General features: G+C 35.8%; 1 protein-coding gene across 2 annotated transcripts in view; it reads left to right on the forward strand.

The window, feature by feature from the left end:
* LEPR (leptin receptor) overlaps positions 1 to 13,668 on the forward strand; it is a 70,027-nt gene that overhangs the window by 9,800 nt on the left and 46,559 nt on the right. For both annotated transcript variants that reach the window (XM_023549498.2, XM_023549499.2), the window contains exon 3: positions 789 to 912. In XM_023549498.2, the coding sequence (XP_023405266.1) occupies positions 789 to 912 (124 nt within the window). The remainder of the gene's footprint in view (positions 1 to 788; positions 913 to 13,668) is intronic.

The raw sequence follows: 13,668 nt of genomic DNA on the forward strand, positions 1-13,668 counted from the left end.
ATTTTTGACAACTTCCAGTTTTCCCAGCTTCATACTTTGTACATTCTACATTCTGATTGTTAGTTGATGTTTGCAGCTGGTTCTTCTCATTTTGAGTCATGATACATCCCCAAATGAAGGTTTTGAAAGCTTTACTTCATCCATGTCATTAACATCAACTCTAATTTGAGGAGGCAGATCTTCCCGAGTTATATTTTGAGTGCCTTCCAACCTGAAAGCCTCATTTTCTGGCACTATATCAGGCAGTGTTCTGCTGCTATTCATAAGGTTTTCACCGGCCAGTTATCCCTTCTAGTCTGTCTTAGTCTGCAAGCTCCACTAAAACGTGTGCTCCATGTGTGACCCTGCTGGCATTTCAAATACGGGAGGCATAGCTTCCAGCATCACGGCAGCACATAAGCCACCACAGTACCACAAATTGACAGACAAGTGGTGAAACATGCTTTTACTTGGATATATAGTGGTCTTTTTATTCTTGGAAAGTGAGAATGAACTGGGATGGGTAAGGTTTGAGGTTGTTTGTCCAACTCAAGTGATTCAGGATTAAAAAAAGCTTTAGAGCCAATAGTAGAGTTCAATTTTTTTTAGTTTCCAAAAAAAGGAAACTGGGTGCCAAAAAGAGTAAATGACTTGGAAAAACTCATACCACTAGCTAGAGCCTGTTCTTTTTCTCTCAGAATTAGCAATGGAAGTGGCATCAGAACACTGGTAAATTTAATTTAGCTCTTCTCTTTTACTGAGTTGTTCAGAATGTTTTTCAGATTTAATGTAGTTTATTTTTAATTCAGGTGCAAACTGGAACATACAGTGCTGGATGAAGGGGGACTTGCAGTTATTCATTTGTTATATGGAGCCATCACTTAAGAATTCTTTCAAGAATTATGACCTTAAGGTCCATCTTTTATATATTCTGTAAGTATGAAATAAATTAACTTGAGTATTTCTAGTATATAAAGGTGTTTTTTCTTTTTTTGAAATGTCAGAACTTTCATATATAAAGTGAGTTATAAAATGTCTCCCATCCCTACATTTTCTTTTATTTCTATGTATATCTCTAGGGAGCAGTTTGTGGATTATTTTTTTATATCAACATTCTTCTCCATTACATTCCTTCTTTTCTCCTCCTGTTGATTCAGGTAGCAAAATATTACAAATATGGGTGTGCATTTATTCTGAAATAACTGTGAATTCAATCCAGGGGCCCTAGATATTTGAGTAGAAAAGAAAAAAAAAGTGTACATATCTTTTTTCAGGTAGATTTCTTCGCTATTATTTGATATTTTTATTGCCTTAAAAATAGGTGCTTAATAGGTACTTAACATTTGTTTGAGGTAGATAGAGAGCCAGGGTGGTGGTTTCAAACAGCCATACTTTTATAATTCTAACAACTAATACATCATTCACTGGTGTCCCTGGGTGGCGCAAACAGTTAAGCACTTGTCTACTAACTCAAAGCTTGGTGGTTCAAACCCACCCAGAGGTGCCTTGGAAGAAGAGCCTTGTGATTTGCTTCTGAAAGGTCACAGCCTTGAAGTCCTATGGAGTGTAGTTCTACTCTGGAACACATGGGGTCATCATGAGTCAGAACTGACTCCAAGGCAACTGGTTTGGTTTTAGTTTTCATACAGCATTCAAGTTTCCTAATAACTCCAGTGATAATATATACTATTTCTATGTGAATTTTAACTCTTTGAAATTCTTTCTCATTTGTTCTTTTACTTGATGCTTAAGAAGAAAGAGACTTATCTCCTTCAGTTCTGCAATTGAGAGCCTACCATGTGAGGAGCAGTGTGCTAGAAACTGCCCGTATGAAGATGGATAGTCATGATGGCTGCCCTTGAGGTGCCCACAGGCTAGTGGTTGGGACAGAAAAGCACAGTTTCAGTTAGCGATGTGTATCTGGTAGGCACATGAAGCTATGGTAGTACATGGTGTTGTGGGAGCTCAGATGGCGATAGCTAGCCCAGCTAGTGAGGGGAGAGGGAAGTGAAGGTTATTCAAGAAAGGAGAGGTTGAGCTGAATCTTTAAAAAAAAATAAAAGCTAATGAGAAAAGTGTGTTGGCAGTGTAGTGTCAAGAAATGGATTACCATCATATGGGAGCTTGTTAGTTAACTTCTCCAGTGCTACCCCAAGACTAGTGAATCTGAAATTCTGGGAGTGGGGACTGTCAGTAGGTTTTAACAAAGAACTTTGGGTGATTTTGAAGGAGCTAAAGTTTGAGAATCCTTGCTATAGAGGCTAATATGACAGATTTTAGAGTCAGACTAAACCAAAAAAATACCAAACCTGTTGCCGTTGAGTTGATTCTGACTCATAGTGACACTATAGAACAGAGTAGAACTGCCCTCATACAATTGTGAAGGAGCGTCTGGTAGATTTGAACTGCTGACATTTTGGTTAGCAGCTGTAGCTCTTAACCACTATGCCACCAGGGTTTTCAAAGTCTGACTACTTGGGTTCAAATCCTGGCTCTACCACTTAGTAGGTGTACACATATAGCACTTACTATGAATCACCTTTGATTCAGCAATTCTAACTCTAGGAATTAATTTATTGGAAATATTCACACAAATGCGTACCAACTGTTTGTTGAAAGAGTGAATAAACATTGCCAAAATGCTTTCTAAAAAGTTATGCTATTTCATCCTCCAGAAATGTAATCATGACCCAAAAAATTATTACTAAAGAAATAAGATTGTCTAGGGTGGGGAAAGTGAGTGGTCAATTGTGTCAGGTATAGCAGAAAGGTATGATAACATCTGAAAAATATCTGTTGATTTACCAATGTGGAAATAATGGGAACTTTAGCCAGAGCTGTTTCAGGAGAGTAGAAGAGAATGGAGCCAGAACAAAAGGAAAAGCTGGAATTATTAAAATTGTTAGAATTTAGAAACATGTAGTAAGGACTCTGAAAAGCTGACCTCTCTGACAATGGGTTGCTCTTTGGTTGGTATTGGTCCCTTAGGCACTTGATGGAGGGACCCTGCAGAGCTGGAACTCAGATCTCTGCAATGTGGTTGCCAACCTGCTGGTATTGGGAGGTGGCATACTATGGCTGGTTTTGAGGATATGGAGAAAAAGCCTAGTTATTGGTACTAGCTCCTGCTGCCTGGGTGAAGACCTTTTGCTGGGGTGATACTGACAAAAATGGGAGGCAAAAACATTTATTTTGGTGGCGCCCTATTTTCAGTTGTTGTTGTCATTGTTAGGTGCCCTCAAGTTGATTCTGACTCATAGCAGCCCTATGTACAGCAGAATGAAACACTGCCCAGTTCTGTGCCATCCTCACAATTGTTGCTATGTTTGAGCCCATCGTTGCAGCTACTGTGACAATCCATCTCTTTGAGCATCTTTCTCTTTTTCGCTGACCCTCTACTTTACCAAGCATGAATGTCTTTCTCTAGGGACTGGTACCTCCTGATAACATGTCCAATGTATGTGAGGCGAAGTCTCTCCATCCTTGCTTCTGAGGAGCATTCTGGCTGTACTTCTTCCAAGACAGATTTGTTCGTTCTTCTAGCAGTCCACAGTGTATTCAATATTCTTCACCAACACCATAATTCAAATACATCAATTCTTTTTCAGTCTTCCTTATTCATTGTTCAGCTTTCACATGTATATGAAGGGCTGAAAACACCATGGCTTGGGTCAAGTGCACCTTAATCCTTAAAGTGACTTTTTTGCTTTTTAATACTTTTAAAGAGATCTCTTGCAGCAGATTTGCCCAATGTAATGCATTGTCTGATTTCTTGACTGCTGCTTCCATGGCAGTTGATTGTAGATCCAAGGAAAATGAAATCCTTGACAACTCCAATCTTTTCTTCATTTATCATGATGTTGCCTATTGGTCTAGTTGTGAGGATTTTTGTTTTGCTTTGTTTTTGTGGTCTTTGATTTTCATCAATAAATGCTTAGAGTCCTCTTCACTTTCAGCAAGCAAGGTTGTGTAATCTGCATATTGCAGGTTGTTAATGAGTCTTCCTGCAATCCTGATGCCCCCTTCTTCTTCATATAGTTCAGCGTCTCTGATAATTTGCTCAGCATACAGATTGAATAAGTATGGTGAAAGGATACGACCCTTCACACACCTTTTTTGACTTTAAGCCCACACAGTATCCCCTTGTTGTGTTCGAATGACTGCCTCTTGGTCTAAGTACAGGCTCCTCATGAGCACAATTAAGTGTTCTGGAATTCACATTCTTTACAGTGTTATCCATAATTTGTTATGATCCACACAGTTGAATGCCTTTGCATAGTCAATAAAACACAGGTAAACATCTTTCTGGTATTCTCTGCTTTCAACCAAGATGCATCTGACATTAGCAATGATATTCCTTGTTCTATGTCCTCTGCTGAGTCCGGCTGGAATTTCTGGCAGTTCCCTGTTGATGTACTGCTGCGATTGCTTTAGAATGATCTTCAGTAAAATTTTACTTGTGTGTGATACTAATGATATTGTTTGATAATTTCTGTATTCTATTGGATCTCTTTTCTTTGGAGTGAGTACAGATATCGATCTCTTCTAGTTGGTTGGCCAGGTAGCTGTCTTCCAAGTTGTTTGGCATAGACAAGTAAGCACTTCCAGTGCTGCATTCATTTGTTGAAACATCTCCACTGGTATTCCATCAATTCCTGGAGCCTTGTTTTTCACCACTCCTTCAGTGCAGCTTGGACCTCTTCCTTCGGTACAGTGAAGGATCAGTTCTTGATCGTATGCTACCTCCTGAAATGGTAGAACATTGACCAATTCTTTTTGGTACAGTGACTCTGTGTATTCCTTCCATTGTCTTTTGATGCTTCCTGCGTTGTTTAATATTTTTCCCATAGAATTCTTCAATATTGCAACTCAAGGCTTGAATTTTTTCTTCGGTTCTTCCAGCTTGAGAAACGCTGAGCATTTTCCTCCCTTTTGATTTCCTATGTCCAGGTCTTTGCACATTTCATTATAATACTTTGTCTTCTTGAGCCGCTCTTTGAAATCTTCTGTTCAGCTCTTTTACTTCATCATGCCTTCCTTTTGCTTTAGCTACTCTGCATTCAAGAGCAACTTTCTGAGTCTCTTCTAACATCTATTTGTTCTTTTCTTTCTTTCTTGTCTTCCTAATGACCTCTTGCTTTCTTCATGTATGATGTCATTCCACAACTCATCTGGTCTTTGGTCATCAGTGTTCAATGCATCAAATCTAGTCTTGACATGGTCTCTAAATTCAGGCAGAATGTACTCAAGGTGTACTGTTGCTAACCCATACCACTGTGAAAAACAGTATTTGTTTATACTCATTTTGTCTTTAGTAAGGCTAAAGCTTACATGGTCAAAAGCTGTGTTCAAAATTTAATTAGGTTGGTTCCCCCACTTTAGTGTTGTTATATTATTAATTTGATGTAATTTTCCTTAAGTCCACCTGTTTCTGTTTTTATTCCTTCTTTATTTTTCTTCCTCCCTCTTATCCTTGTTGATTTTTCATTTATTTGGTAGTATCTTACATCTGAAGGGAAACCCTGGTGGGATAGTGGTTAAGTGCTGCGGCTGCCAACCAAAGGGTCAGCAGTTCAAATCCACCAGGCACTCCTTGGAAACTCTATGAGGCAGTTCTACTCGGTCCTATAGGGTCGGTATGAGTCGGAATCGACTCGACGGCACTGGGTTTGATTTTTGGTTTGGTACGCCTGAAGAGTACTTTGCAGTTTACAAAATGCTTCTTGCGTCCTTGTTATGATTCATCTAGGGTGATTGGTCTCATCTGGGCCTGATTCAATAGGCCTGTGATGGAGCCAAATAAATTGCATTTCTATCAAGTTCTCAGGTGATGCTAATGCTGCTGGTTTGAGGATCACACTTTGAGAACCAAGGCTCTAAGGCACTTATTAAAAGCACAGATTCCTTAGCCCCAGATTTTCTGAATCAGAATTCCCTAGGGAGGGTCTGGGAATCTATTTTTAACAAGTACTCCAGATGGTTCTTATGATGAGGTTAATTTGGGATACTCACCCAGGCTTTAAAACTATTTCAGGTTGATGAAATCTATTTTTTTTTTTTAAGTAACATTTTTATAGATTAAAGGTTTGAGATTTTGAATACTTGGCTTGATAAAAGGATTTAAAAAGTTAATACTAAATTTTTTATTTCATCTTTATTGCACTGTACACTATGCTTTGCTTTCAGTTTACATTGTAATCAAGAACTTGGGTGGAACCCATTTTTTATTCCTATAATAATTTAGCATGGATCTTTACCTAGAGAAATTTTAACATATTCATAGGGACATTTTCTTGGAGCAAATAATTGGACCAAAGTCAGAGGACAGACTGTGCTTTCTATAAACCATGTATGGTCAATAAAAACAAAATTTTAGTACTAACTAATGAGTAACTAACTGCTTAGTAGAAAAATGACCAAAACAGTAAAATCTGCAAAGAAACCAGATATAAAATTGATTTGACAGATGTTTATTCACTGTTTCCAATTTCAAGCAAGACGTGTTGACACGGAGAGGGAATAAATAAACAGTGGCATTGGGGTGTGTGTGTGTGTTGGCCAGGCAGTCATTGCGTAAAATACTTTTAAGAATTTCAGAAATTCTTAAGGTTTGGTTATTTTAAATCAAGGGTATTTTCTTCTTATTAAAAACAATTTGATCATCATTTTAAAACTCATGTTTTAAAATTATTAGATTTTTAGAGTGTCATTTGATGTTTATAAAGACTTAACTTTTAAAAGTCCTTTAAAAGGTGAAAGAGGTTCTTATGCTGACTTTGGCATGCAACAGTGCTGGTGGGTTCCAGATTTCACACGCTTATGATTTCACATAGGCTTGGAAAAACTACGCTCATAGACATGAGGAAAATCTGTTATTTTACCTCAAAGAAATAATTTGAAGTAAGTATATAATCATCTAGTATTCCAGTTTATAGAAATATTATCATAAATCAGATTATAGATATTCTTTCATTGTGGGCGCTTAGCCTTTTTAAATTTCCTAGAGTAAAATGGCAGTGCTAAGAGTAAAATTTATCCTGTGACAATTAGACATCCATGGTATAATGCAATGCTTCCTGTTCTCCCTGAGCCACAGTTTTTTTACCTGTAAAATAGGTGATATTAGTTCCTGAGGCTTGTAGATAATACACCTACCTAAGTGTATTTTCAATAAATTCGAAAAATGCTGTATAATGAAATTTTATATATTCAATATATTGTATATTTTATATATTAAATATAATTTCTCTGTTTTTGTGTCTTTTACTCTTCAAGCACTCACCAGTAGGGAGTACCAAATGTTTTTTTGGCCTAGAGAAGAGGTTGGCAATTTTTTTTAAAGGACCAGATATTTTAGGCTTTGAAAGCCATACCAGCTCTGTAGAAACTATTCAACTCTGCCTTTTTGGCACAAAAGCGGCCTTAGTTGATATTCAAATAAATGAGTGTGGTGGTGTTTATGGACCCTGAATTTTGAATTTTATATAATTTCCATGTGTTGTTAATTATTGTCTTTGTTAAAAAAAACCCGAAAATGTAAAAAACATTCTTAGCTCATAGGCTGTTCAAAAACAGGTGGCAGATCAGAGTTGGTATGACCCCTGGCTTATAATATTTGAAAATCAATTTTGGATTGATTTTTTAGAGTTTCTTAAATTCTTAGAGTTTGATGGTTGTCTGTTGGGGTGGTTTGAGAATTTCTGAAGGGAGATGCACCTCCTTCCTGTTTTTTTTTTTTTTAAATAAATTATGAAAGATCGTGTAATTATAGTCATTGTTACAGATATATATATGATTTTCTTTGTGTATAGTAAATTATCAACAAAATAAAAATGGATTGATTAATTAGAACATACAGTAATAATGTGGAAGAGAAATCACAGAGTTAATTTCATTGGTAATTGACCCTCTTTCAAAAATATCCACTGTATTTTAAAAAGGATGACACTGGTAGGCCCATCTAAAGTAAGGTAACGCGATTCTAACTTTCCTCTTTATTTTAACAAAGGCAAACATCACTAGATTTTCCTATCCTTTAAAAATTTTATTGTTGATTATATGTTTTGTTTTGTGTTTAGTTCTATTTTTGCTTTAAAATTTGAGAATTCTTCAGTCAAAGCCTATTACCTTGCAAACATGTTTCTGACATAAAATACTATAATTTATTCCATTAGATCATACCCTTTTGGTAAAAAGCTTTTATTTTAATATTTGAAGAACACATCCAAGTCCTGGCTTGATGTTTTAAGTGTATTATTTCACTGGCTTTGTTTAAAGATTTAGATAAAAGTGAAAGTGCCACATCATTCCACCTCAAAACAGTATCTTGCATGTACATAGCACTTGAACATTTTTTAAAGTACTTTTAGGTAATTGTTGTCTATGATCTTCATAACAACCCTTAAAGACAGATGGTGTAGGCATTTTCTAGGTGTAGGCATTTTCTGCGTTTTACTGGTTATGGAAACTGAGACTCACAAAGATTAACTTCTCTATGACTTTATGGATAATAAGCAAATAGAAGTACTTGATTTTGGGTCTCAGTTTTAATTTAGGAGGATTTCTATAACAATGTTATCCGAGGTACAGAACCCAGTAGACTGCTTTGCACACATTAGAGACTCTGTAAATGTTGTTGCCTGATTGATTTTTTTGTAAGTAGTAATAAATTCTATTAGCTAAATAAATTCGATAAACTTGAAATTCTATCATAATTCAAAACACTTAGCCCTGGTAGAGTGTATATGGGAAGACTAGGGTTCATGTTTTTTTTATTATGCTGTGTTTATATCTGAGCCAACTTTTGGTATAGTTGTCTTTTTAATTTTAGCCATTTGAATTTGTAGAGAGTGGTATCTCATTGTGATTTTAATTTGCATTTCTCAAATGACTAATGATGTTAAGCATCTTTTATTATACTCATTTGTCATTCTTATATCTTCTGTATTGGAAGTGTCTGCTTAAATCTTTTGCCTGATTTTTAATTTTTTAATTAAGTGTTAAGAGTTCTTTTTATGTTCTGGGCTAGTCCTTTATCAGATATGTGATCGGCAATATTTTCTCTCAGTCTGTGACTTGTCTTTCTGTTATCTTCGTAGTGCCTTTTGAAGAGCAGAAGTTTTTAATTTTGATAATTTCCAGTGTATCAATTTGTTATTTTCTGCATCACGCTTCTGGTGTTATATTTAAGACATTATTTTGCCTAACGTAAGGTCAAAAAAGATTTTCTTATACTAGAAGTTTTATACTTTTAAGTTTTACATTTATATCTATAATTCCTTTGAGTTAATTTTTGATACTATTGTGAAGTATAGATAGAAGTTCATTTTTTTCCATGGAGATAACCCAATATTTCAGCACAATTTATTGAAAAGATAATCTTTTTGCTACAGAATTGCTTTTTTTGCACATTTGTAAAAAAATCAATTGGCCCTATAAGTATTGGTCTATTTCTTGTCTTTGTTCTGATCCATTAATACATTTTTCTATCTTAATACCAGTACCTCACTGGCTTTATTATTGCAGCTTTATAGTAAACCTTGAAGTCAGGTTGTGTTATTCCTCAAAATATGTTCTTCATTTTCAACTTTGATTTGCTTATTCTAGTTCCTTTGCTTTTCCATATGAATTTTAGATTTTGTCAGTTTCTACAACATAGCCTGCTAGTATTTTCATTGAGATTGCATTGAATCTAGCAATGAATTAAGAGAATTATATTAATGATATTGAGTCTTCAGATCTGTGAACACAGTACATCTCTGATTTTATTTAGGTCTTCTTTAATATCTATCAGCAATGTCTTATGGTTTTGAGTAACAGGTTCCAAGTATCTTTTATTTTTTTGTCAAATAGCTTTAATTTTGATGTTATTGTTAATGGTATTTTTGAATAATTTCAATTTCTGTTGTCTATTGCTAATATAGAGAAATACAATTGATTTTTGTAAATTGATGTTATATCATTCAACCTTACTAAACTCACCAGTTGGTTCTAGTGACTCTTGTAGATACCACTGGATTTTCTACATAGATGATCATGTTGTCTGTGAATAAAGATAGTTTTCTTCTTTTCCAATCTGGATGCCTTTTTATTTCTTGCCTTTTCACACTGACTGCAACCTACTTTACAATGTTGGATAAAAGTGATGTGAAGTGACATCCTTATCTTTTTTTTTTTTTTTGCTCATGCTAGAGGTAAAGCACTTAGTTTTTCACAATTAAGTAAGATTTAGCTGTATATTTTTCACAGATGTCTTTACTAAGTTGAAGAAATTTCTTGCTATTCCTAGTTTGCTGAGATTTTATCAGGAATGAGTGTTAGATTTTGTGAAATGGTTTTCTGCAGCTATTGAGATCATCATATTCTTTAGAGTTTGTTAGTATGGTGAGTTATATTGATGGATTTTTAAATGTTAAACCAACCTTGAAATCTTGGGAGTAACCACACTTGGTCATGATTTATTATCCTTTTTATATATTGTTGGATTTGTGTCATGGTTTGAACTGTGACCCCCAAAACTATGTGTCAACTTGATTAGGTCATGATTCCTGGTATTGTGTGATTGTCCTCCATTTTGTGATTGTAATTTTATGTTAAAGAGGATTAGGGTGGGATTGTAACACCCTTACCCAGGTCATATCCCTGATCCAACATTAAAGGGGATTTTACTGGGGTGTGGTCTGCATCACCTTTTGTCTCTCAAGAGGTAAAAAGGAAAGGGAAGTGAGCAGAGAAGGGGGACCTCATACCACCAAGAAAGCAGTGCCAGGAGCAGAGAGCGTTCTTTGGACCCTGGGTCCCTGTGTGGAGAAGCTCCTAGTCCAGGGGAAGACTGATGAGAAGGCCGACCTTACCCTGGAGCTGATGCCCTGAATTTTGACTTTTAACCTACTTTACTGTGAGGAAATAAATTTCTCTTTGTTAAAGCCATCACTTGTGGTATTTTTCTTATAGACGCATTGGATGACTAAAACAATTTGATTTCCTAAATTTTGTTAAATTTCACATCTGTGTTCATTAAAGAAATTGTCTTATAGTTTTCTTGCCTTATAATTTTGTTTTTTCTGCTTTTGGTATCAAGGTAATGCTGCCTTTATAGAATAAGTTGATAAATATTTTCTTCTCTTCAATTTTTTTTTGAAAAATTTACATAGAATTAGAATTAGTGGTATCTCATTGTGATTTTAATTTGCATTTCTCAAATGACTAATGATGTTAAGCATCTTTTATTATACTCATTTGTCATTCTTATATCTTCTGTATTGGAAGTGTCTGCTTAAATCTTTTGCCTGATTTTTAATTTTTTAATTAAGTGTTAAGAGTTCTTTTTATGTTCTGGGCTAGTCCTTTATCAGATATGTGATCGGCAAATTTTGACTTTTAACCTACTTTACTGTGAGGAAATAAATTTCTCTTTGTTAAAGCCATCACTTGTGGTATTTTTCTTATAGACGCATTGGATGACTAAAACAATTTGATTTCCTAAATTTTGTTAAATTTCACATCTGTGTTCATTAAAGAAATTGTCTTATAGTTTTCTTGCCTTATAATTTTGTTTTTTCTGCTTTTGGTATCAAGGTAATGCTGCCTTTATAGAATAAGTTGATAAATATTTTCTTCTCTTCAATTTTTTTTTGAAAAATTTACATAGAATTAGAATTATTATTTCCTGAAATGCTGTCTAGGAGTCATCACTGAAGTTTCCTCCTGATAATGTGTCCAAAGCACATGAGATGGAGTCTCACCATCCTTGCTTCTAAGGAACATTCTGGCTGTATTTCTCCCCAAGACAGGTTTGTTCGTGCTTCTGGAATTCCATGGTATATTCAGTATTCTTTGCCGAGACAGTAATTCAAATACATCAAGTCTTCCTCCATCTTCCTTCATCTTCCTTATTCACTGTCTAGTTTTCACATGCATTTGAGGCAATTGAAGATACCATGTCTTAGGTCAGGCACACCTTAGTCCTCAAAGTGACATCTTTGCTTTTTCATATTTTAAAGAGATCTTTTGCAGCAGATCTGTCCAATGCAATACATCATTTGCCTTCTTGAGTGCTGCCTCTTCTATGGGTGTTGATTGTGGATCCTAGTAAAATAAAACCCTTGACAACTTCACTCTTTTCTCCATTTATCATGATGTTGCTTGTTGGTCCAGTTGTGAGGATGTTTGTTTTCTTTATGTTGAGGTGTAACCCATACTGAAAGCTATAGCCTTTGATCTTCATCAGTAAGTGCTTCAAGTCCCCTTTGCTTTCAGCAAGCAAGATTGAGCATATTGCAGGTTGTTCATGAGTCTGACTAATTCTGATGCCACATTCTTTTTCATATGGTCCAGCTTCTGGGATTATTTGCTCAGCATACAGGTTGAATAACTGTGGTGAAAGGATCCAACCCTGACACACATCTTCCTGATTTTAAACCACTCAGTATCCCCTTGTTCTGTTCCAATGACTGCCTCTTGGTCTATGTACAGGTTCTGCTCAGGCACAGTTAAGTGTTCTGGAATTCCCATTCTTTGCAATGTTGTTATGATCCACACAGTCGAATGAATGCCTTTGCATAGTAAATAGAACACAGGTAAACATCTTTCTGGTATCCTCTGCTTTCAGCCAAGATCCATCTAACATCAGTGATGATATCCTTCATTCCATGTCCTCTTCTGAATCCCGCTTGAATCTGGCAATTCCCTATCAATGTACTGCTGCTACCGTGTTTGAATTATCTTCAGCATAATTTTACTTCTGTCTGGTGTTAATGATGTTGTTTGATAATTTCTGTATTCTGTTGTATCACCTTTCTTTGGAATGGGCACAAGTGTGGATCTCTGCCAGTAGGTGGGCCCAGTAGCTATCTTCCAGATTTCTTGGCACAGATAAGCGAGTGCTTCCAGCATTTTACCTGTTTGTTGAAACATTGCAATTGGTATTCTGTCAATTACTGGAGCTTTGTTTTTGCCAATGCCTTCAGTGGAGCTTGGACTTCTTCCTTTAATACTACAAGTTTTTGATCATATGCTACCTCCTGAAATGGTTGAACATCGACCAATTTATTTTGGTACAGTGACTCTGTGTTCCCACAACATTCAGTATTTTGCCTATAGAATCCTTCAATATTGCAACTCAAGGGTTGAATTTTTCTTCAGTTACTTCGGCTTGAGAAAGCCCAAGCATGTTCTTCCCTTTTGGTTTTCTAACTTCTGGTCTTTGCATATTTCATTATAATACTCTATCTTCTCGAACTGCCCTTTGAAATTTTCCATTCAGCTCTTTTACTTCATCATTTCTTCCATTCACTTTAGCTACACTACATTCAGTAGCAAACTGTAGAGTCTCTTCTGTCATCCATTTTGATCTTTTCTTTTTTTCGAATATTTAATTGTGTTTTAGGTGAAAGTTTACACAGCAAATTAGTTTCGTATTCAACAATTCATACACAAATTGTTCCATGCATGACATTGGTTGCTATTCACACATTGTGTCAGCACTCTCCCCATTTTCACTCTGCCTTCCCTGTTTCTATTACTCCAGTTTTCCTGCGCCTCCTTGCCTTCTCACCTTTGTTTTGGGGAAATCTTACCTGTTTTATCTTGTACAGTTGTATGTTCTAAGGAACACATTCCTCACACCTGTTATTGTTTATCTTATAGGCCAGTCTGTTACTTAGCTGAAAGGTGACCTGGGGAGTGGCT

Source organism: Loxodonta africana, chromosome 3, assembly GCF_030014295.1.
Source record: "Loxodonta africana isolate mLoxAfr1 chromosome 3, mLoxAfr1.hap2, whole genome shotgun sequence".
In the NCBI taxonomy this organism is placed as follows: domain Eukaryota; kingdom Metazoa; phylum Chordata; class Mammalia; order Proboscidea; family Elephantidae; genus Loxodonta; species Loxodonta africana.